Below are 22,080 nucleotides of genomic sequence, written 5' to 3' on the forward strand. Positions count from 1 at the left end.
TATGGTATGGTTCTTCATCCTTCTTATACCTTTTTTCTTGCCTATCCCTTTCTGAGAGGACCCCTTTTGAGAAAGAGGGAAGGCTGGCACAGAATGCTGGGTCAGGGTATCTAATTCTGATTTTCTCTAATTCTGATTACTTCTAATACTGGGTTGAGATATCCAATTCTGATTACCTACCTCTCTAGGGCAGGTGTTGGTTGTTCTGGACAGTGAAGTGAAGATAGTACAGATGTAGTACAGATGGTGGCCTTAGAGAGAATCTGGAAGGGGGAAAGCATGGTGTGGTTGGGAGCGGAGACAGACGGGCTCTGGCATGGCTGGAATGAGACAGACCCAGGCTTAAGCTCTACCACTGACCAGCTAATGGACCATTAATAACCAAAGTTATTAAACTTCTCCATGCCCCAGTTTCCTCACCTGTAAAATAGGGTTGCTTGTGGATTAAATAGGGATAGAATACGTAAAGTACTTAGCATAGTGTCTGGGTGAGAGGTTACTTTTATGAATCCTGAATATTTGTGTCCCTCCAACATTTGTGTATTGAAATCTAATCCCCATTCTGAAGGTCTTTGGCGGTGGGGCCTTTGAGAGGAAATTAGGCCCGAAGGATGGAGCTCTCTTGAGTAGATCTGGTGCCCTTAAGAAGAGGCAGAGAGCTAATGTGCTTTCTTTCTGCCACATCCTTTTTTTTTTTTTTTTTTTTTATTGGTGTTCAATTTACTAACATACAGAATAACACCCAGTGCCCGTCACCCATTCACTCCCACCCCCCGCCCTCCTCCCCTTCTACCACCCCTAGTTCGTTTCCCAGAGTTAGCAGTCTTTACGTTCTGTCTCCCTTTCTGATATTTCCCACACATTTCTTCTCCCTTCCCTTATTTTCCCTTTCACTATTATTTATATTCCCCAAATGAATGAGAACATATAATGTTTGTCCTTCTCCGACTGACTTACTTCACTCAGCATAATACCCTCCAGTTCCATCCACGTTGAAGCAAATGGTGGGTATTTGTCATTTCTAATAGCTGAGTAATATTCCATTGTATACATAAACCACATCTTCTTTATCCATTCATCTTTCGTTGGACACCGAGGCTCCTTCCACAGTTTGGCTATAGTGGCCATTGCTGCTAGAAACATCGGGGTGCAGGTGTCCCGGCGTTTCATTGCATTTGTATCTTTGGGGTAAATCCCCAACAGTGCAATTGCTGGGTCGTAGGGCAGGTCTATTTTTAACTGTTTGAGGAACCTCCACACAGTTTTCCAGAGTGGCTGCACCAGTTCACATTCCCACCAACAGTGTAGGAGGGTTCCCTTTTCTCCGCATCCTCTCCAACATTTGTTGTTTCCTGCCTTGTTAATTTTCCCCATTCTCACGGGTGTGAGGTGGTATCTCATTGTAGTTTTGATTTGTATTTCCCTGATGGCAAGTGATGCAGAGCATTTTCTCATATGCATGTTGGCCATGTCTATGTCTTCCTCTGTGAGATTTCTGTTCATGTCTTTTGCCCATTTCATGATTGGATTGTTTGTTTCTTTGCTGTTGAGTTTAATAAGTTCTTTATAGATCTTGGAAACTAGCCCTTTATCTGATATGTCATTTGCAAATATCTTCTCCCATTCTGTAGGTTGTCTTTGAGTTTTGTTGACTGTATCCTTTGCTGTGCAAAAGCTTCTTATCTTGATGAAGTCCCAATAGTTCATTTTTGCTTTTGTTTCTTTTGCCTTCGTGGATGTATCTTGCAAGAAGTTACTATGGCCGAGTTCAAAAAGGGTGTTGCCTGTGTTCTTCTCTAGGATTTTGATGGAATCTTGTCTCACATTTAGATCTTTCATCCATTTTGAGTTTATCTTTGTGTATGGTGAAAGAGAGTGGTCTAGTTTCATTCTTCTGCATGTGGATGTCCAATTTTCCCAGCACCATTTATTGAAGAGACTGTCTTTCTTCCAATGGATAGTCTTTCCTCCTTTATCGAATATTAGTTGCCCATAAAGTTCAGGGTCCACTTCTGGATTCTCTATTCTGTTCCACTGATCTATGCGTCTGTTTTTGTGCCAGTACCACACTGTCTTGATGACCACAGCTTTGTAGTACAACCTGAAATCTGGCATTGTGATGCCCCCAGATATGGTTTTCTTTTTTAAAATTCCCCTGGCTATTCGGGGTCTTTTCTGATTCCACACAAATCTTAAAATAATTTGTTCTAACTCTCTGAAGAAAGTCCATGGTATTTTGATAGGGATTGCATTAAACGTGTATATTGCCCTGGGTAACATTGACATTTTCACAATATTAATTCTGCCAATCCATGAGCATGGAATATTTTTCCATCTCTTTGTGTCTTCCTCAATTTCTTTCAGAAGTGTTCTATAGTTTTGAGGGTATAGATCCTTTACATCTTTGGTGAGGTTTATTCCTAGGTATCTTATGCTTTTGGGTGCAATTGTAAATGGGATTGACTCCTTAATTTCTCTTTCTTCAGTCTCATTGTTAGTGTATAGAAATGCCACTGACTTCTGGGCATTGATTTTGTATCCTGCCACGCTACCGAATTGCTGTATGAGTTCTAGCAATCTTGGGGTGGAGACTTTTGGGTTTTCTATGTAGAGTATCATGTCATCGGCGAAGAGAGAGAGTTTGACTTCTTCTTTGCCAATGTGAATGCCTTTAATGTCTTTTTGTTGTCTGATTGCTGAGGCTAGGACTTCCAGTACTATGTTGAATAGCAGTGGTGAGAGTGGACATCCCTGTCTTGTTCCTGATCTTAGGGGAAAGGCTCCCAGTGCTTCCCCATTGAGAATGATATTTGCTGTGGGCTTTTCATAGATGGCTTTTAAGATGTCGAGGAATGTTCCCTCTATCCCTACACTCTGAAGAGTTTTAATCAGGAATGGATGCTGTATTTTGTCAAATGCTTTCTCTGCATCCAATGAGAGGATCATATGGTTCTTGGTTTTTCTCTTGCTGATATGATGAATCACATTGATTGTTTTACGGGTGTTGAACCAGCCTTGTGTCCCAGGGATAAATCCTACTTGGTCATGGTGAATAATTTTCTTAATGTACTGTTGGATCCTATTGGCCAGTATCTTGTTGAGAATTTTTGCATCCATGTTCATCAGGGATATTGGTCTGTAATTCTCCTTTTTGGCGGGGTCTTTGTCTGTTTCTGCCACATCCTGAGAAGGTACAACAAGAAGTTGGCAGTTTGCAACCCGGGAGAGGGCTCTCACCCCGAACCTGACCCTGCTGGCACTCTGATCTTGGACTTCCAGCCTCTAAAACTGTGAAAAATGAATTTCTGCTGTTTATAAGCCACTCATTCTATGAACACCCCGCCCCCCCCCATTAAAGCTATCTGAACTAAGTTGGCAGGCAGTACCTATTATTAGCCAAAATCTATAAGATTAATAATAGCACCGACAATCTCACACAACTCTGCAGCTGCATCCACCCATCCTGTTAATGGATGCTCCTGGAGACTCGTGCCTTGACCAATGGTCCTTGACAGTATTCCTGGGTAGAATTCATGATTAGCTGCCAAGAGCCTGAGAGGACATCACTGTGTTCCTTCCTGGCATGGAGGAAGGCCTGAATCATGATGTTTCTGTGCTCAGGGCGAGCTCCTATGACAGTTCTTTTGCTTGTTGAGGAAGCAGACTCCTTTCTGGCACATCTCTATGAGCCCAACAGCAGGATCGATGGTTCCCTCACGTACATTCTCACTAGAGTGGACATGAGTGGACATGAGGGAACCATCTTCAGAGGCACCTTCTCTCCTTCTGCTTCTCAGCCAGGGCCTGGTCATCTTGCAGAAGCTTTCCCCCACTTTTGCACCTCTGACTTGTGCATTGAAATCCTAGTTCTACTTTTACTTGAACTTGAACAGTTCCTGGAACAGTTTGTTTTACACATAGGGAAACTGAGGCTCAGAACAGAGAGGGACGCACTGAGGCTATGGAGGCAGCCAGTGAGAGGTCAGGGCTTCAATGTGGTCACGTATGCCTTAATGTTTAGTCTTTTTATTATGCTCTGTGCCCATTAGAGAGACTGGTGCCCAGAAATATCATCAGAAATAATGAAGGCATGGAGATGAATTTGGTGCTCACCTCTCTCCCAACTTTTCTCTAGAGAGCGGCAGGAATGTATTGTACTGCGGTACACGAATAAGGTGATTTTCTTTGCTGGTAATCTCGTGGGGTTCATCTCAGAGCAGTGATGTGTAGAAGCAGCAGTTGAACAGCCATCAAGAGGGAGCCTGGGCTGAGCTCATAGGCCCCAAGGACTCACAGCTCCCTGCTCTCCTCTCCTACCTTCTCGACTCCCTTGGCTTCTGCTCAGAGCCCCCCTCCTCCATCTGCCCAAGAAATTCTTCCTTCACTCCTTCGCTCCTCCTACCCTCTCCTCCCGCTTAGCCTATGGAATATAAATTTCATATGCTGCCCTGAATTTTGACCCTTCTCTCTAGTTTCTCCAGCCTGCCAGATTCTCTCCCATTCTCCAGATGGTTTATCATAAACGTAAAGAAGGGGACCAGCAAGACGTTCTTGGAGTGGGGGGCCGTGGGGAGAAGTTGGGGTTTAAACTCAAATCGGGTTTGCAGCAAAGGGATTGAGGTGGGGTTGAGTAGGTGAGGCTGGACCTCAAGCACTTTGGCCACGTGTTAAAATTTCCACGTTTCTTATCTATGCACTTCCGGGGAGTCCCCTGCTTGCACTCCTGGTGAGTGGGTGAGTCCACGGGGGTGCGGAGAGGGGTGGCCTCACACCGCATGGGAGATGGGGCCTGGAAAAAAAGATTCCTGTAAGTAAGCACTTTTGGCTTTCTGTAAACAAAACAACCCAGAAATAGGTGTTTACACTAGGGTTTTGCTAAAACCTGCAAAAACAAAATGAGGAAGGCTGTCGGTGAAAAGGACATTCCAAGCTAGTGAAGTCTCCTTTGGAAGCTGGAGATGCTACATGAGGCCCATAAGTGGGTCAGTCAGCGTAGCCTCGTCTGCAGGCCTGTGCGCTGTGGGCCACGGGGGCCCCAGGGCTGGGGTTTGTTTGCCTTTTCAAGCAGATGAGTCTTGTTTGTTTTGGAATTGGATGACTCATGAATTTTTCTTTCCTTAAAAATACCTATTGACTACCCCTTTAACATTTGTTTTCTTCTACCCTTTATTTTAAAGATGAAGTGTCATCTTGCCCGTGGTGGTTTTTGCCCACTGTGGAGGTATTCAGGTTGGCAAAGGGTTACTGTGTGTGCTTTTCTTCTCTTCAAAGGCTGAATGTAACCCTTGAAAGTTATTTGGGCTCAAAAGAGAGTGTGTCTGGTTGACAGGTCCCTACTATGTGTGGCAGAGGCTGAGCTCAGTGCTGAGAGTACAGATATTGCCCCCCACCACCACCCTGCCGGGGGCTTGTGCTCTGTCACACCAGAAAGTCAGACTTGAAGCAAGAAACTCAGCTAAACCAAGGAAAGGGTGACAACAGAGACCGCAACAAAGGGTTTGTGCGATGAGGCGGGAGGTTGGTTCTGCTGGACGTGTGAACGAGGGGCAAAGAGGTCAGGCTAGGACCTGAATGAATAAAGGTCTGATTAAAAGGGCTGAATAAAAGCTAGCATTCATTGAATCTTCACTGGGCATGAGGCTCTGAGGCCCTGAGACCCTGAGGCCCAATGCCAAGGCCCCCCAAAGTGGAACATGTAGCATGGGCTTGGAAGGTGGTTTGGGGGTCCTTGTATGCCTCATCAGACTCCCAGCTGGATATTGACTGGTACCCACACTTACAGGTCTTGCCTCTCAGAGGTGATCATCTTTGAAATCCCTCATCTATTTCTCTTCCTTGTAGTAGCACGTTCTAGAGCTCCCAGCTCAACCAGTCAAGGCTTGTTCTCCAGTCTCTCCCACTCCACAGCTTCCATCCCTTGCCTGATGCATCCTCAGGCATCCTCAGCTGCTCCACCCTCAGATATCACTCCCCTTCACCCCAATCCTCCTCCAGCCTTGCAAGGGGAGCTCTAGCCTGCTGCCCAGGCTGTTACCCATGATTAATTCCCATTCCTCAGGGCTCCCTCGCAGTTTGCCTATTTCTCCCCTGGCCCCAGCCCCAGCTCCCCTTAGCCAAGCTCAGGCCTGCTGCTTATCAGGCTCCATCACTTCCCACTCCTATACCAAGCTCACCTTTTTCTTCCCACAGAGAGCCCTCTTCTTCCAGATTCTCCAGGTCCAGCTGACTGCCCCTCACCCATTCCCATCACCTTCCTGCCCAGGTCTGGAGGCCCAACCCTAAGGGGGGCATTTAAAGAGGGCATACCCCCTTTTTCTATCCTTTCCCTCTGGGAGCAACAGGTCTTCCCATCATGGACATGTGTCTTTTAAATGTATTTTATGTTTTCAAATCTACTTGTTTGGTTAAAGAAACACTTTACATTGAAAAAGTAACTGATTTTTTTAAATATTGAGGAAACAACAGGACAGGTGGTAAGTGGAGTCAGCAATGATGATGGACATTGAGCAAGCACTGCATTTTTCCCATTCAACCTTCTAATAGCTCTGTGAAGTTCAGGTATGGCCTGTTATTATTCCGGCTGTGCGAAGTGGGCCCCATCTGGGGTTTGTGATGAATTCCACAATGTCATGTGATGTGGTTTAAAAATTGGTTTTCCTGGAGAAGGGGCAAATTTAATGAGGCAGGGTTTGTTCTCTGAACCCCATCATCAGACTGACCTTGGGTGCAGCCTTTCTCCCAGCAAAAGAGGGTGAAGGCGGCCCACTGGAGCTAGCTTGTTGTCTAGGCAACCCAGAATGATATCCCAGGTCACCTTTGGCAGTTATGTTCATCGAAACATGACCCCCATTTTATAGATGCAGAGAAAGGAAACAATTTGCCCATGTTGCACACCAGTTCTAGGGCCTGAATTCAAAACCAGGCTACTAGTTTACACGGCAAGGAAAGGAGATTTTATGAAGTAACAAGAAGGGGAAATTTCTGTGGTCTGTTCTCTGGGCCTTGCTTTGCACATCTCCAAGAAGTGGGGTGACATTTTGTGAGGTGTTCTGATGCTTTCTGCTACACTACACTGGCCCCTCTACCCCAGGGCTGTTGGGGCAGGCTGGAAGCTGTAGGAGCCACTGCGAACAATCTCCTTTGGTGACTGTAATGATTTAGCAGGAGGCTTGCTGGGCCTAACCCCCATGCTGGAGAATCAGAATCCAAATTAAAGATTTTACATTTTAAAATGCTTTATAATCACTGGTAGCCACTGGATCACTGGTTCACAGTAGAAGGATCTATAGACGTTTTCCAGATCTTGTACGTAAACATCAAGACGAAAATAAGAGCTGTTCCTTTAATTCTTACTATACAATTTTTAAGAAAGTCTTTAATATTCTATTCAACTCTTTCTTCTCTTTCTCCCTTCTCTCTCTCCCTCCACCTGCCCCTCTCTCACTGGTACTGAAACCTAAGTGTAGCCATAAATATGCAAGGCATAGAAGGCTGACTTTTCCTATATCCAATAAAAACCGTAGGGAATAATTGAAATAACTTGGCACGGCTAGTCAGGTTATAGGCTGCATAATATTAAAAGAAAACCCGTAGTGAGGAAAAGCAACAGCAAATAGGAAGAAGGGCTGGAAATAAAACCAGAACATTAAATAATGAGTAATTATGAGAAACTAAAACAACAACAGCAGCAGCTGCAATAAAAACCCTCTTAGGATTACATCCTTAGAAAAAGAGTCAAAAAGCATCTTCAAAGAAGTCGTCCTAGACAAAGTGTACATTCTAGGTATTTCTAAGAATTGCAAATTTAAAGAAGAGGGAGGAAATAATCCACCCCCCCCTTACACTCCGCCATATATTCATTAGACATGAGCCCGACAGAAGGCGCAGGTTTTCATCCCATTTTGACATGCATGTTTTTTTCATGATTAGGCTTCCCTCCCATCTCTTTCTTCCCGTTTTATCTCCACGATCTAAATTTTAAAGGAATGCTGTCAAGACAGCGTACCACGAAGGGGAGAAACGTCTACTACAAATTGTACTTTGTACTTTTTCGAATATCTTACGTTGGTGTTTTTGATTTTACAAAAGATCTCTGTATTCATTGTGGGTAGCAAGCAAAGTTGGGTTGACGTGTCTGTGGTCTTGTGAGGCAGGGAAATGCTGTGTCCTAGGCACAGGGGAAGAGTAGCCTATGGCCCGCGTTTCTCATAGAATCCTTTTTTTTTTTTTTTTAAGGATCTTATTTATTTATTCATGAGAGACACACAGAGAGAGGCAGAGACACAGGCAGAGGGAGAAGCAGGCTCCATGCAGGGAGCCCGATGCAGGACTCGATCCTGGGTCTCCAGGATCACGCCCTGGGCCAAAGGCAGGTGAGCTTAACCGCTGAGCCACCCAGGCGCCCCTGTTTCTGGTAGAGTCCTATTGCTTATTCCTGCCCTCACCTGACACACTCGGCTATGGGATCTTGGGCCAGCCCTTTACTGTTCCTACACTCGGTTTCTTTCTAGTCCCCCCCCCCCAAAGGTTATTTCTGTGTAAAAATAAAATCTTCAGGAAACAGAAAAGTAAAAGAAGAAGGAAAGTGATTACCCATAATTCATCAAACATAATGATTTTGGTGTATTTCCTACCAATCTTGTGTGCATCTAGTTTCTCCTTTTATTTTAAAACATTTAGTAGAAATTAAGCTAGACCGTCCAGCTGTATATCCTGATCTTTCTGTTGGCAGTGTTTTGTCTTTCTAAGTACAAATATATGGACTCTCATCGTTTTCTAGAGCTGCATGATATTCAACTCAGGCATTCCTGTTCTTTGTTTTTTACAATCTACGTGAACAGAGAACACTGGGGCTGTTGGGATATCTCACTGATGGAAAAGAGACAGTGCCAGGGCTGCAGCTCACTTTATACCTGTGATGATTCATAGCCAGGTTCAGTTCTATCTTTCCACGACCTTGTCCGAGGTGCTCATATGCAGAGAGGTGAGGCCAATCTCTTTCTGTGAGATCATCTCAGATCACAGACCAGTGACTGTAGTACCTCCGTTGGTGTCTGATTGTAGCGAGACAAGCTAGCTACAAATTCCAGCCCTGCAACTTGCTGCCTGTGATCTCAGGCAAGGTTTTTGGTCTCCATATGTCTGTTTTCTCAGCTGTAACTGTGTGGATATCATGATAATTGCTCAATTCTGAGAAATACATTTTGACACGTTTGATAGTGAGCTGAGTGCTGCAATCAGTTGTGCACGTTGTAATTCTTCTTTTTTCCTCCCTCAACACTCCCCAGAGTTACTATCATCAGTGGTATCTCAGAACTGAAGAAATATAGTAATACATGCTTTATAGGTTGTTGAAAAAAAAAGCTGAAATATTGCACACGAAGTATTTTTAGCACTTGGTAAGAGAGCAATACATAGCAGCTATCATTTTATTAGTAAGAAACCTTCTATTGTTCTTAGAATGGTAAGCAGAATCTGGGCGTAGCGGGCAAGAGTGCCAAGGCTGATGAGTAAGATCTTGGGGAGATGGAGTGGCAACACACTACCCTAATGGTCTGCTGTCTCCGCGTCACTATGGTGGCACAAAACATTGCTTGGCAATTCATTCGGCATTAGCAGACATGGGTTTGTCAATCAGGATTTTGGCTGAAATCTTGTGGCAATGGACTGTCTCTGTGCCCAAGGTGGGAGCTGAGAACCATGTAGGTAAGAAACAATCCCAGAGGACACCGATGTCTTGGGAAACACGGGAAGCTGATGGAGACCTGCAAGTCTCTACAACACTCTGAAAATGCATTCCTTTCCGTAATAGCTTTGGGGATTTCAGCCACAAACACTTAGCCATTTTTCTTAAAACGCCAACCCCGGTAGAAATGCGGGAGACTTTGCACAGAGGGAAGGGCAGAGCCTTGGCAATCACTTGGATTTTGCTCAGCCCTTGTTCTACTAATGGCCCCTTAATTCTTGCCTCTTGAGCCTTGAAGGTCTGCACCTTGGCCTTTCTAGAACTTTGCTGGGGGAGGACTGCCCTGCTCCCTTGGTGTAGGCCTTCACTGCATCATGTTCTTGTTCTCCTCTGCTGTGGGTAAGATGCTGCAATCCCAGCGCCCTTCTCTAGAAAGGGTCCTGGTCCTGGGAAAAGGAGACTGTTCATTTTATTATGTGGCCCTTGCTATCTAATTCTCAGCTTTTGTAACACTTATGAAATAAAATCAATCATTAAAAGGCTTAGGACAAACATTATATGGTCTCATTCATTTGGGGAATATAAAAAATAGTGAAAGGGAATAAAGGAGAAAGGAGAAAAAAATGAGTGGGAAATATCAGAAAGGGAGACAGAACATGAGAGACTTATAACTCTGGGAAACGAACTAGGAGGAGTGGAAGGGGAGGTGGGTGGGGGTGGGGGTGACTGGGTGACGGGCACTGAGGGGGGCACTTGATGGGAGGAGCACTGGGTGTTATTCTATATGTTGGCAAATTGAACAACAATAAAAAATAAATTTATAAAAAAAAATAAAAGGCTTAGGTGGAAAGCTACATACCATTTCTTGAAATATTCTGGTAGTCTCTGTGATTGCAGTGGTTTCTTTTCCGTAATCGAAGGTAAATAGAGTTTTCCTTAATTCTGAAACAAATATATTCGTGCATATTTAATATCAGGACATTCACATGATGAAGTTCAAAAAACAGAATTTTATTTTATTATGATTTTTTAAAATGGTGGTTCCAAATGAACTCAGAAAAATCAAATCTCTGCTGACATGTTTCCTCTAAACTGTCAATACATTATTAAGAGTTGTTATAAGGAACAGTCCCATAAAATGCTTTGCATCAATGTAGTAAGATTCAACTTTTATTTTTGTAAAGACCTTCAGAGTCTTCTTTTTTTTCATTTCATTTCTTTTTCTTTCCGTGTTTTTTTTTTAATTTCAGGCTTCAGTCATGTTCCCAAACCTCAATGTTTATTTTATTAATAAATAAACACAAATATGCAGAATAAAGTTTTCAAAGTTGAGTTTTTAGATCATTGAGTTCAGTTCATTGTTGGCTAAAAATGTGGTTTTGTTTAGACAATCCCACATACAGAGTCACCCCTTTCTAAACTTTTTACCAAAAGCTTCTATAAGTTTCTCGAGCAATTAGTCATCTTTAAGAAATGTGTTTTTAATAAAATTTTTATTTTTATTAAGTTTTAAATTTTAATTCCAGTAGAGTTAAAATACAGTGTTATATTGGTTTCAGGTGTGCAATATAGTGATTCAACGATTCTATACATTGTTCATTGATTTTTGAACCTGACCTTATATTTCTTCTTTCGGTTGCTATGAAGATGGCAGACACTCCTGTTGATCCATCTCCCCGCTTCATCCATTTTAATAAAAGGTTTAACAGGGAATGATGATGCCACATGATGACTAATGTACTCAGCTTCCTTTGTAGCTACAAGTGGCCACTTCACTCAATTCTGGACTAAGAGGTAAAAGTATCCAATTTCTGAGAATATTTCTTAGGAAACATTTGGCAGGTGCCGCTTGCTCCTTCTTTACCCCGTTTCTCCATTTTGCTGTTCAGAATAGACATGCTAGCATCTTGGACTATGGGGGTAACTTCTACATTGGGAAGTCAGAGGGGTGAGTTAGAAGGACCCTGGATCCTCGAGGACCAGTGGAGCTGAGCTCCCATACCAGAACTGGACTACATATCTCTGAAATTTTACATGTGAGATAAATAAACTCAAACCTTATCTTATTTTAACCATGCATATGTTGAGTCTCTTGGCTACCTCTAGCTGAATCTAATACTAATGGACACAGAGTTCAGAGACAAATTTGTGACCAGTATCAGCTTATAACTGCACATATTTTAAGTCATTTTCTTGGCTTCTCTTTATGCCATCTTTGATTTTCTATCTCCTTTTGCCAAGCTTTCATTTAATTTGAACATAATTTAATGTTATGTTCTTTATACTTTTATAGGTTTCTCTAAAATCCTTTTTGAAATAAGACCAGGTATAGACTAATGAATAATAATTAAACTCAGAAGTATTTGATTATTCTTCAAATGTATTGTATCTTCTCTTCATTAAAATAACCTCATATCTCACAACTTTACATAAATCACCATTTATTGCGTTACATGAGTCTCACTTATTATACTATAGTGCTTGCCAACTGTCTCAGTGCTTCAGAAAGGTAAGCATGTATCAGGTTTGGGCACTTGGGATACACTGAAATAGTATTCTTTTTAAAGTCTGAGAAAACTAATGATAATATCTTTTGATAGAAGAGCAAGATGTCTGGGCAATATTTTAAGTATGGGATTTTTGCTTTGTGGTAGAGTTTTGAGGGGAATGATTTATTTTATTTTTAAAAATCAAACCTACCCATACACATAGTTTTAAAAAGTCACATTTGTATTACTTGAGTGATGTTTAGTGAGCCCTACTATATTCCAGGCACTCTTCTAGGCACCTGGGTCATATTGGTAAATGGAGAAGACAAAGACCCCTACCCCTGTATTATTGCCATTCATCAGGGAAAAAAAACCCACCAAGCATCCTGAATGAACAAATTATAGAAGATGCTAGAAGGTGGTAAGTGCTATGAAAAAAAAAGGGAGGGAGGGAGGCAGGGGAAATAGGGTTAGAGTGGTTGGAGCAAGCCTCCCTGAAAAGGTGAATGTGAGCAAAGGCAGTTGCACTATTTATGTCTATAAGGCTTGTAGGGATAAAACTTCAAACCCATGCTTCCCTCCCCTCCCCATTTCCTCAGTCTCAGAGGCAACTAATTTCAGCCTTAACTGACTGAGTCTTTGGGCATTTTCTTTCTTATCTCTAAATAACATACTTTCAAGTCCACTTCTTGATTTGTAGTCTTTGGTATTATCTATTCACTTCCCACCATCAAGAGGAGGATTTAACTATTCACAATTGATCTATGGTTGCTTTTTCTTCCCTTCTAAATTCTTTTATTTCCCTAGAGTTAATAGCAGCCTTTTGTTTCTTTGATTAATTTTCTAAGTATTTATCATCAATTTACCCTCAAATGTTTTACAGTTATTTGATCCCCTTTCAATATTTCCCTATCAGACAGTTTATTTGTTTTGTCTTGTGGAAAACTCTCCTGAAACCTCTTGACCTGCTTACTCTGGACTTGATGCCTTCTCACCCTGGTGCTCAGTAGATATCCTGGGAGCCCCCATCTTCATCATCCTGGGGATGCTCTTCACCTCTTCCTGACTTATTTACTTTCTAGAAGACCACATTTTTATTTTTTCCCATGGAGAATGTTTGTAAGTAACTTTTGAAGGATGTGGGGGAAGTAACTTATTTTTTTTAACATTTGGTATCTAAAAATGTTTCCAGTTTTTGATTTAGTGAGGTAAAGGTAGGCCCAGGGAACAGAGCTTACATCATAAGTATAAACATAAATGCGGTTAATAAGACATGTTGGGGGAAAACTTCAAGAAGAGAACTAACAGTGTTCACTTGGTCCCTGAACTTTCATTATCTTAGAGAAAGGTCTTTTAGACAAGACATAGCTAGACTAGACACATCTAGGATACCCTACATATTTTTAGGGTATCTAGGATACCCTACATATTTTAGAATCCTCTTGTAGGAAAGAGGATTCTGGCGTTTATAAGTCACTATGTAACAATAACAGATTTATGGTATAGGTGATTATTTTGTTAAATAGACGTAGTCCCAAACCTGATGAATCAGCTTCTTGCTTAGCAATCAATAGTAAGAAGTAAATAAGCCTCCAAGAGCAACAGAGTTTGTTTCTCATTGACCAGTGTAGTAGATTAGAGATAGCCTCATTATCTTTGACACCCTTTCCCTTAAATCTTGGCTGTTTTGTGACTTTTTTGACCAATAGAGTATGATAAAAGTGATTCTGTGCCAGTTATGGCTTGATTTTTAAGATGTCTGGCAATTTTGGTCTTTTGAAGCCCTGATCTACCATTTAAGAAGCCTGCTGGAGACATCATGTAAAAGGACCCTGCAATGGAAGTAACCATAATGTCCCAAAATGTCCTTCAATAGGTAAATAGGTAAACAAACTGTGGTATATCCATACAATCGACTATTATTCAGCAGTTAAAAGAACAGAGCTATCAAATCATAAAAAGACATGGAGGAACCGTAAATACATATTGCTGAGTGAAAGAAGCCAATATGAAAAGGCTATATCTGTATGATTCCTACATGATACTCTGGAAATGGCAAAACCATGGAAACTGTTGAAAATCAGTGGTTTCCAGGGATGTGAGGAGAGAGAGAAGAGATTAATAAGTGGAGCACAGGAGGTTTTTTGTTGGAGGGGAGGTAATGAAACTCATCTACATGATACTGTAATGGTGCATACATGCCATTATGCATTTGTCAAAGTGCATGGAAGGTTCAACATAAAGAACAAACCCTTAGATAAACTATGGACTTTAGTTAAGAATAATATGTAAATATTGGTTCTTCATTTAAAACAAATGTACTACACTCATGTAAGATGTTAATAATAGAGAGAATTGAAGAGAGAGAAAGTGTGTAGGGATGCTGTACTTTCTGCTCAGTTTTTCTATCAACCTAAAATTGTTCAAAAATTAAAGTCTATCTTTAAAAAGTCCCTATCTGGAAAGGAAGAAGGACTGAGCTAAACCCGGTCTTCTAACTGCTCCTTCCCAGGCACCAGTTATGTATGTGAAACCATCTTGGACCCTCTAATCCAGCCAGTAGGTAAATACCATTGAGTAACTATGGTCAATGTCACCTGGAGAGGAAGAATTGGCCAGCCAAACTTTTCCTGAACTCCTGATACCCTAAACTGTGAGATATAATGAAAATGGTTGTTGTTTTAAACCATTAAAGTTGGAGTACTTTGTTACTCAACAATCGATAACCAGAATAGATGGTTATAGAATTCTAAGTTAAAATCATTTTCCCTCAGAAGTTTGAAGGAATCATCAGCTCATTGGCTCCTAGTCTCCTAGTGTTGTTGTCTGAAGCTATTCTGTGTCTTGATCCTTTGAAAGCCCACAGTAGCATCTGTTCAAAGAGTTCTGATGTTGTGATGACAGACCTGGTGTGGCTCTATTTTCATTCACAGTGTTAGTCACTGATAGACCTTTTCAACCTGGAAATTCAGGTCTTTCAGTTCTGAGAGATGTTCTTGAATTATTTCATTGATGATTTCTTCTTTTCTTCTTTTTTTTTTTTTTTTTTTTTTTAGAACCCCTATTATTTGTATATTGGGTCAGTTGGGCTCTGGTTTCTAATTTTCCTAGTTTTTGCCCTATTTTCTATATCTTTGTTTTTTGCCCTATTTTCTGGAGACTATCCTCAAATTTATCTTTCAGTCCTTTCTCCAGAGAAAAATAAACCTCTAGTCTTATACCACAGTAAGGAGAGGCATTTGCCCACCTGTGTAAAGTTGGGAGAGTCTGAGGATCTAACTGCTTCTTCAGTAATCTTTCAACTGACACTTGTTTTTACTCTCACCTCCATTTCTAGAGCTACCATATGTAGTTGATCTCCAGGTCTTTTGGGGAGTCTGCAGTGTAAACTGGATTGCTTCTTGACATTCCCTTCTGCCAGATTAGGATGCAGCTCTCTGAGTCGACTAGGTCAGTTACCTCTTGTCCTGCTTTCTGGCTTCCAATGCTTTGTGGCTGTTGGATCTTCCTGTTCTCTTTGTCCTTGTAGACCAATTCATTTACTGTCATTTTAATGGGGTTTCTCAAGGGAGAGAAGCAATGCTTTGTTCAATCTGCTATCTTACCCAGAAGCCTGAAATGAATGCTCTATACTCTGCATCATTTACGCCCTCTGCTTTGACTATTTTATTATATTTTGAAAAAAGCGAATGGGAAATGGACATTAGATCTGAGTTCAATGCTAAAATAATTTCATGGTCAATAAAGAGGGGTTATTTTCCTCTGGGAAGATAATTTTTACCAATATTTAGCCATAACTATTTTTGATAATTCTAAAAATGGAATTTATGTACCAAAATACTGTTTTGCTCATGGCCTGCTCATGGAGAGTAAATAGTGTGGATATTAATATTATAGATACAGTTAGTTGCATCTTTCTTTACAAGGATACAAGGATACAAAATCTTTGCCAATCAGGAATATTTTCATTAACATTTCTGATGAGAAATAGTATGCATAATTTCGAGATTAAGGCTTTGTACTAGACTTTAGAAAATATTTCACATAATCAAAGATAATGTTTTCTTTCATCCTACCTCAAATGCATAATCTGTCTTATAATTTCTAGGGGTTGAATTTTCATGGAGTGCTCAAGAATCCAGAGAAGACAGAAAAATCAATACAATATTTTGAGAAGTCTATAGCACAATATTTTTGAGACGCTAGCAAACTGAGAAGAATGCTAGATTGAAAGTCATCTGTATAGAAGGTCAGTTGAATTTGAATTAATAGGAGAAACCGAGGATACTGTGCATAGTAAGGTTAACTGTGCTGACTACTCTGGCTTAGAACCCTCCCCCCGCTTCTCTTCCTCTATCCCTACTTAGACTCAATTTTCTCAGCGTGACCTTTTGTTTCTCCCTTTTCCCTCTGTTGTACCAAGTTAAAATCAAGTCCAATGGGCTGGCAGAAGGGGTGATAGTGTAGTTTGAGAGGGGCAAAGGAGGAGTACTTGAAGTACTTGAAGGTTCTCTTCCTTTTACCATCCCCAATGCCTGAGACGCTGGTGTCCTCAACCTTCAGGGCTGGCTTGGAAACGCGCCATGTTCAATTCCCACTTTGACCAGCTCTGTCTACTGCAGGGAAGTACAGGCATTTCACGAGAAGACACACTGTCATCTTTTGATTTCTAACACCAAAATTCAAAATAGGTAAATCTCACACAAAATGTCTACTGGTTGCTTTCCCCAGTGCGGGTTCAGGTAACATGCAAAAAATCCTTTCTCTGACAGCCTTCTAAGTGACCCACCATTTCTCTATGAACAAATGGAAGACAAAATAAAACAAAGAATAAAACCAAGAATGAGCCTCAAGCATGATGCAAATTAAAGGAGTAGATTTAAAACTGAAAAAAAAAAAAATCACCTCCTATGTTGACTCAAAGCAGAACCTACGTGGAGAGACCAAAGGGCTTCGCATGTCCGAGGTTTGGGGGATAAAGCAAGTATGGAATGCAAGCAACAGTGGTGTATCAGGTCCTGGTGAAATTCCTGAGGCGATTTCTGACTCTCTGCAGAGCACTGCTAGTTTGGGTATAAATGCTTATAAATCCTAATTAAGTTGCATCATAGGGGATAAGACACACAAAAAAGACTAGGGTATGGAAGACCAGCAGCAGGGTCAGTGAAAGATAAACGGTAACATCTGATGAGAAGGGTTAGGGCAGGGGAGTGAATTAGGATAAAACTGAATAATTTGGAGACTGGGCAGTCCTTATCCGGGGACTGCTACTGCTAGGAATTTTAAGAAAAGGGTGGATAGTTCTCTTTCTGATGTGGGTTGGAAGTCAGATCAGCATGGGGCCAGGGAGATGGATTAAAGAACTTCTAAAATTCCTTCTAGTCCTTTGATACTAGATCCCTGTGTAACCTCTAATTCACCACATCATGGAACAATCTCTCAGAGAGAGCTAAACAGGCAGAGAATACAGCATGTTATGTATTCAGGAAGACTGGCAATGGGCTAATTATGCAGGGGTGTGTGCAGGGGTGAGGGTGGCTATAGAGGAGGTCCTAGGAGTTCAGACATGAAAAGATTAGTCAGACAGCATGATAGATTTTGAATTTGGAGCAGCAAATAATACAGGGAAATAGACTTCATGGGCTTTGTGTTCAATAATTCATGAGCTGCTGTACTCAGACAAGGCTTCTTACCTGTTAGGTTAACCTCCCACTAAGATTCTTCCTTCTGTCCTCAGAGCTTGGAGCAGTGATAACTGTTTCCCTGCTGGCTTTTTTTTTTTTTTTTTTTTTTTTTTTTTTTGGCCTCAGATTTGATTCTAGGCCATTGCATCAGCATAAATATTAACCTATGATAAAACTGAGAGATTTAAGGTGCGGATGCTTATAAAGGTAAAAAGATCACTTGTGATGCACAAAAGATTGTTTTAATAATCTAAACAGCCTTTTTCAAAGGATGCTGTGAAACAACAGGTTCTTGAGATGTATCTTCCTCATAAAATACAGAGAGAGAGAGAGAGAGAGAGAGAGAGAGAGAGATGGGGGGGAGGGAGGTTCTACATAATTCTGTGGTCAAGTAAGTTTAGGTACTATTCTGTATTAAACCTTGGAGATAGATTTTTTTTCCCTTATTAAAGGCTCTTATTAGCTTCTACTGAATAAACGTGATTGTCCTTATTCAAAGCAGCATTTCCAAAAGCTAGTTGACCCAGGAATGATTTGAAAAATGTGTGTGACAGCTCGTAGAATTAGTCTTTCACAGAACAGTGTTTGCAGAATATCGATGAATTATTTCTGTGATGTGTATGTGAGCATGGAGACAGCCTGAAAATCTCAGGTTCAGTTGGTTATAGGAAACTTGCTAGAGAAATTTGGGGCTTTTTCCGTACTTTGATCAACCTAGATTGCACAATTTTATCATTCTGGGCAAAACTTTACATTGAGGCTTGGCTTATCTATTATTGACCAATTCACTTGTTAGCATATCTCTCCTTTGTTTTATTCCTTCTGCCTGGCTACTGAATTGATATGTTACTTGAAATTCATTATCTCCAACTTGTTGACCATGTAGTCATTTTAATATTTTAATGATCTGCTAATTTCTTATAGAATATGTATTATAGAACACACTTAGACGTCCAAGGGCTTGAGTTACACTGATTTATTTTTATATGCATCACATCATGCAGCTGGTGATTCAATTCATGCTGTTTACATTCCTCCTCCCTTATCCCTAGCATTTTTCCTGAAATGTTAATTCCTGCAAATCTGATTTGATTTAGGCAATCTGAGAAAATGCAAGGGATGGAGGTTTGTAGATTGTAAAGCACTCTACAAATGTAAAGTGGTATCATTATGAATGTATTCAGTAATTGTTTTATTGAGTACCTTCTATGGTGCCACATAATGTGTCAGGGTCTAGGGCTACAGAACAAAGGCAAGCCTGATTCCTGTACTCAAGATGCTCAGAGTCTGGTGTGTGTGGGGGGGGTGGAGTAGAGAGACAATACATAAACAGTTGTGGCAGGTGAGGTGGCATTGGTATTGGAGAAGCACAGTAACAGCACAGGAGAGAATCATCCAGTTAGATGGGGGGTTGGCGTAAAGAGGCTGTCTAAAGGAACTGACTCCTGAGGGGTGAGCGTCAAAGCATGAACACAGGGTAACTAGAAAAGACAAAGGTGGGTGTAAATGCCCACGAAAAGATGCTCAAACTCACTATTAACCAGGAGGCCACATATTAGAATAACAGCAAAATATTGTTAGATTGGAAAAAATTAAGAAGATGGGCAATATTCAGTATTGGTGAGGATGTGGAGAAACAAGTATTCACATAGACTATTTGTGGGAATATAAATTGGGATAGTCTCTTTGGAGGGATTATGAAAAATTAAGAATGTCTACATTTGGACTTAGCCATTTTTTTCCTAAAGAAATCCTCACATGTATTCATAAAGAGAACTATATAATGTTCATTATGACATTACTGGATATAATGAATATTTGGAATTGACTGTCCATCAGTAGGAGAAAAAAACCCCATACTATGAAATACCACGCAGAACTGCACAGGAATAGAAAGTGCTTCAAGAAGTAATATCAGAAAGGGAGACAGAACGTAAAGACTGCTAACTCTGGGAAACGAACTAGGGGTGGTAGAAGGGGAGGAGGGTGGGGGGTGGGAGTGAATGGGTGACGGGCACTGGGTGTTATTCTGTATGTTAGTAAATTGAACACCAATAAAAAAAAAAAAAAAAAAAGGAAAAAAAAAAAGAAGTATTGTTAAAGCAAAGCATTAATTTACAATATGTTATACACAATATAATGTCATTTATGGGGAAATCCCAATGACATATTTATTTCTTTATGCACAGATTTACACATGTAATTGCACAGAAGGGATCTGAACAAAATCACACACACACACAAAAAATCACACTAAATTGGTAACAGCTTTCTCCTGGAATAGGGGATGAAATTGGGGGAAAGTTTTGGCTTTTTTTTTTTAAGGTTTTTTTTTTTTTTTTTTTTTTTTTTTGAGAAAGAGAGCATGAGAAAGAGAGAGCGCGTGCCCATGAGCAGGGGGGAGGGGTAGAGGGAGAGGGAGGAGCAGACTTCCTGCTGAGCAGAGAGCCTGACTTGGGACTCTATCGAATCATGATCTGAGCCCAAGGCAGACACTTAACTGACTGAGCCACCCAGGCGCCCAACCTTTGTTTTTTTACTTTACGTACCTCAATATTTTTTTGTAAGATGAAAACGTATACATGCTTTGAGTAATTAAATTAAAAAGTGAAAATTTACAAATGAGTAAAGGGAGAAGTTGTTTCAGGAGGAGGGATTTGTCAGTATATGGCAGAAAGAGTCATTGGCTAGGAGCCATAGCGTCCAGAGATGGTCCTTTCTGCCTGAGGGGCAGTGCCTCACCCCTACACTGCAACCCTTCTTGCCCTCTCCAGGACCTGGTTCCTTCCCTCATCCACCTTTCTCTCCCTGTTGGATCTTCCTTTAACTAAAAGCATGCTGTAGTAGTTCTCATCTAAAAATTCTCCCTGATTTTTATTCCCCACCAGCCATTACTCTTTCTCTTTTCCCTTTAATAGTGAAAGTTGTTAAATGAGTTATTGATGTTCACTTCTTTCATTACCTCCTGAAAACTGCTCTCAGCAATCAGGCTTTCATCTTGCCCCCTGGGACGTTTCTGTACAGTCTCCCCTGATCACCACCCTGCACACCTAGTGCTCCTTTTCCGTTCCTGTTCTCCTCTGCCTCTGGCAGCATTTGGCTAACGGTCACTTGTCCTTGGAAACACTTTCCTCCCTTGGTTTCCAGGACACTGAACCCTTTTAGTTTTCTTTAGTTTTGAGAGCTAGTCCTTCTTTATCTTCTCTTCCCAAACTTCTACATGTTGGCATCCACCAGCCTCTGTCCACAGCCACATTTCTTTTTCATATTCACTCCCTGGTACAGAAGTTCTTAATTTGTTGCTCTCAGAACCATTTTATACTCTTAAAATTACTTAGGAACCCAGAGAGTTTTCTTTATGTGAGTTATAGCTGTCAATATTTATGTGTTAGAAATTAAACTTAGAAATTTGAAAGACTATTTTTCAAAAGATTTTATTTATTTATTCATGAGAGAGAGAGAGAGAGAGAGAGAGAGGCAGAGGGAGAAGCAGGCTCCATGCAGGGAGCCCGATGTGGGACTCGATCCCGGGTCTCCTGGATCACGCCCTGGGCCAAAGGCAGGCGCTAAACCACTGAGCCACCCAGGGATCCCCTGAAAGACTATTCAATTAATTCATTTAAAATAATAATAGACTCATTACATGTTAACATAAGTAACATATCATTTTTTTTTCTGAAAAATGTATATTTTCCAATTCTTCCTCCAATTAGTGAGAAAAATAGCATCATTTTACAGTTTTGCAACTTTCCTTGGCATCTAACTTTAATAGAAGACAGCTCAGTTCTCATCTCTGCTTCTGCATTAAATCTGTTGTGATATGTTGTTTTGATGAAATTATATGAAGAAAATCTCATCTTAAACATATATGTAGTTAGAAAAGGGAGTAACATTTTATTTTATTTATTTTTTATTTTTTATTTTTTGGGAGTAACATTTTAATATCTTTTTTAGGCAAGTATGGATAGCCTTCTTTGATTCTACACCAAACCTTGAGATGTGGTATTTTTTTAAAGACTGATTAGTTGCAATGTGGAATCTGAAATTATATCAATGGACTTTTTTTTGCACCATATTACATTAAAATGCATTGGTCTATCTTGTACTTTGAATGGATCTTTTACCCATTCATGGTTTTATATATCATATACTGGTCATTTAGAAAATATTAGCTCACTGAGTTATCCGGATATTCTAAATGTAGAAACATTTTATGAATCAA

General features: G+C 40.7%; 1 protein-coding gene across 1 annotated transcript in view; it reads right to left on the reverse strand.

The window, feature by feature from the left end:
- AOAH (acyloxyacyl hydrolase) overlaps positions 1-22,080 on the reverse strand; it is a 161,559-nt gene that overhangs the window by 39,039 nt on the left and 100,440 nt on the right. The window contains 1 exon segment of the mRNA XM_038557345.1: positions 10,545-10,627. Coding sequence (XP_038413273.1) covers positions 10,545-10,627 — 83 coding nt within the window.

This window comes from Canis lupus, chromosome 14, assembly GCF_011100685.1.
Source record: "Canis lupus familiaris isolate Mischka breed German Shepherd chromosome 14, alternate assembly UU_Cfam_GSD_1.0, whole genome shotgun sequence".
Lineage (NCBI taxonomy): Eukaryota > Metazoa > Chordata > Mammalia > Carnivora > Canidae > Canis > Canis lupus.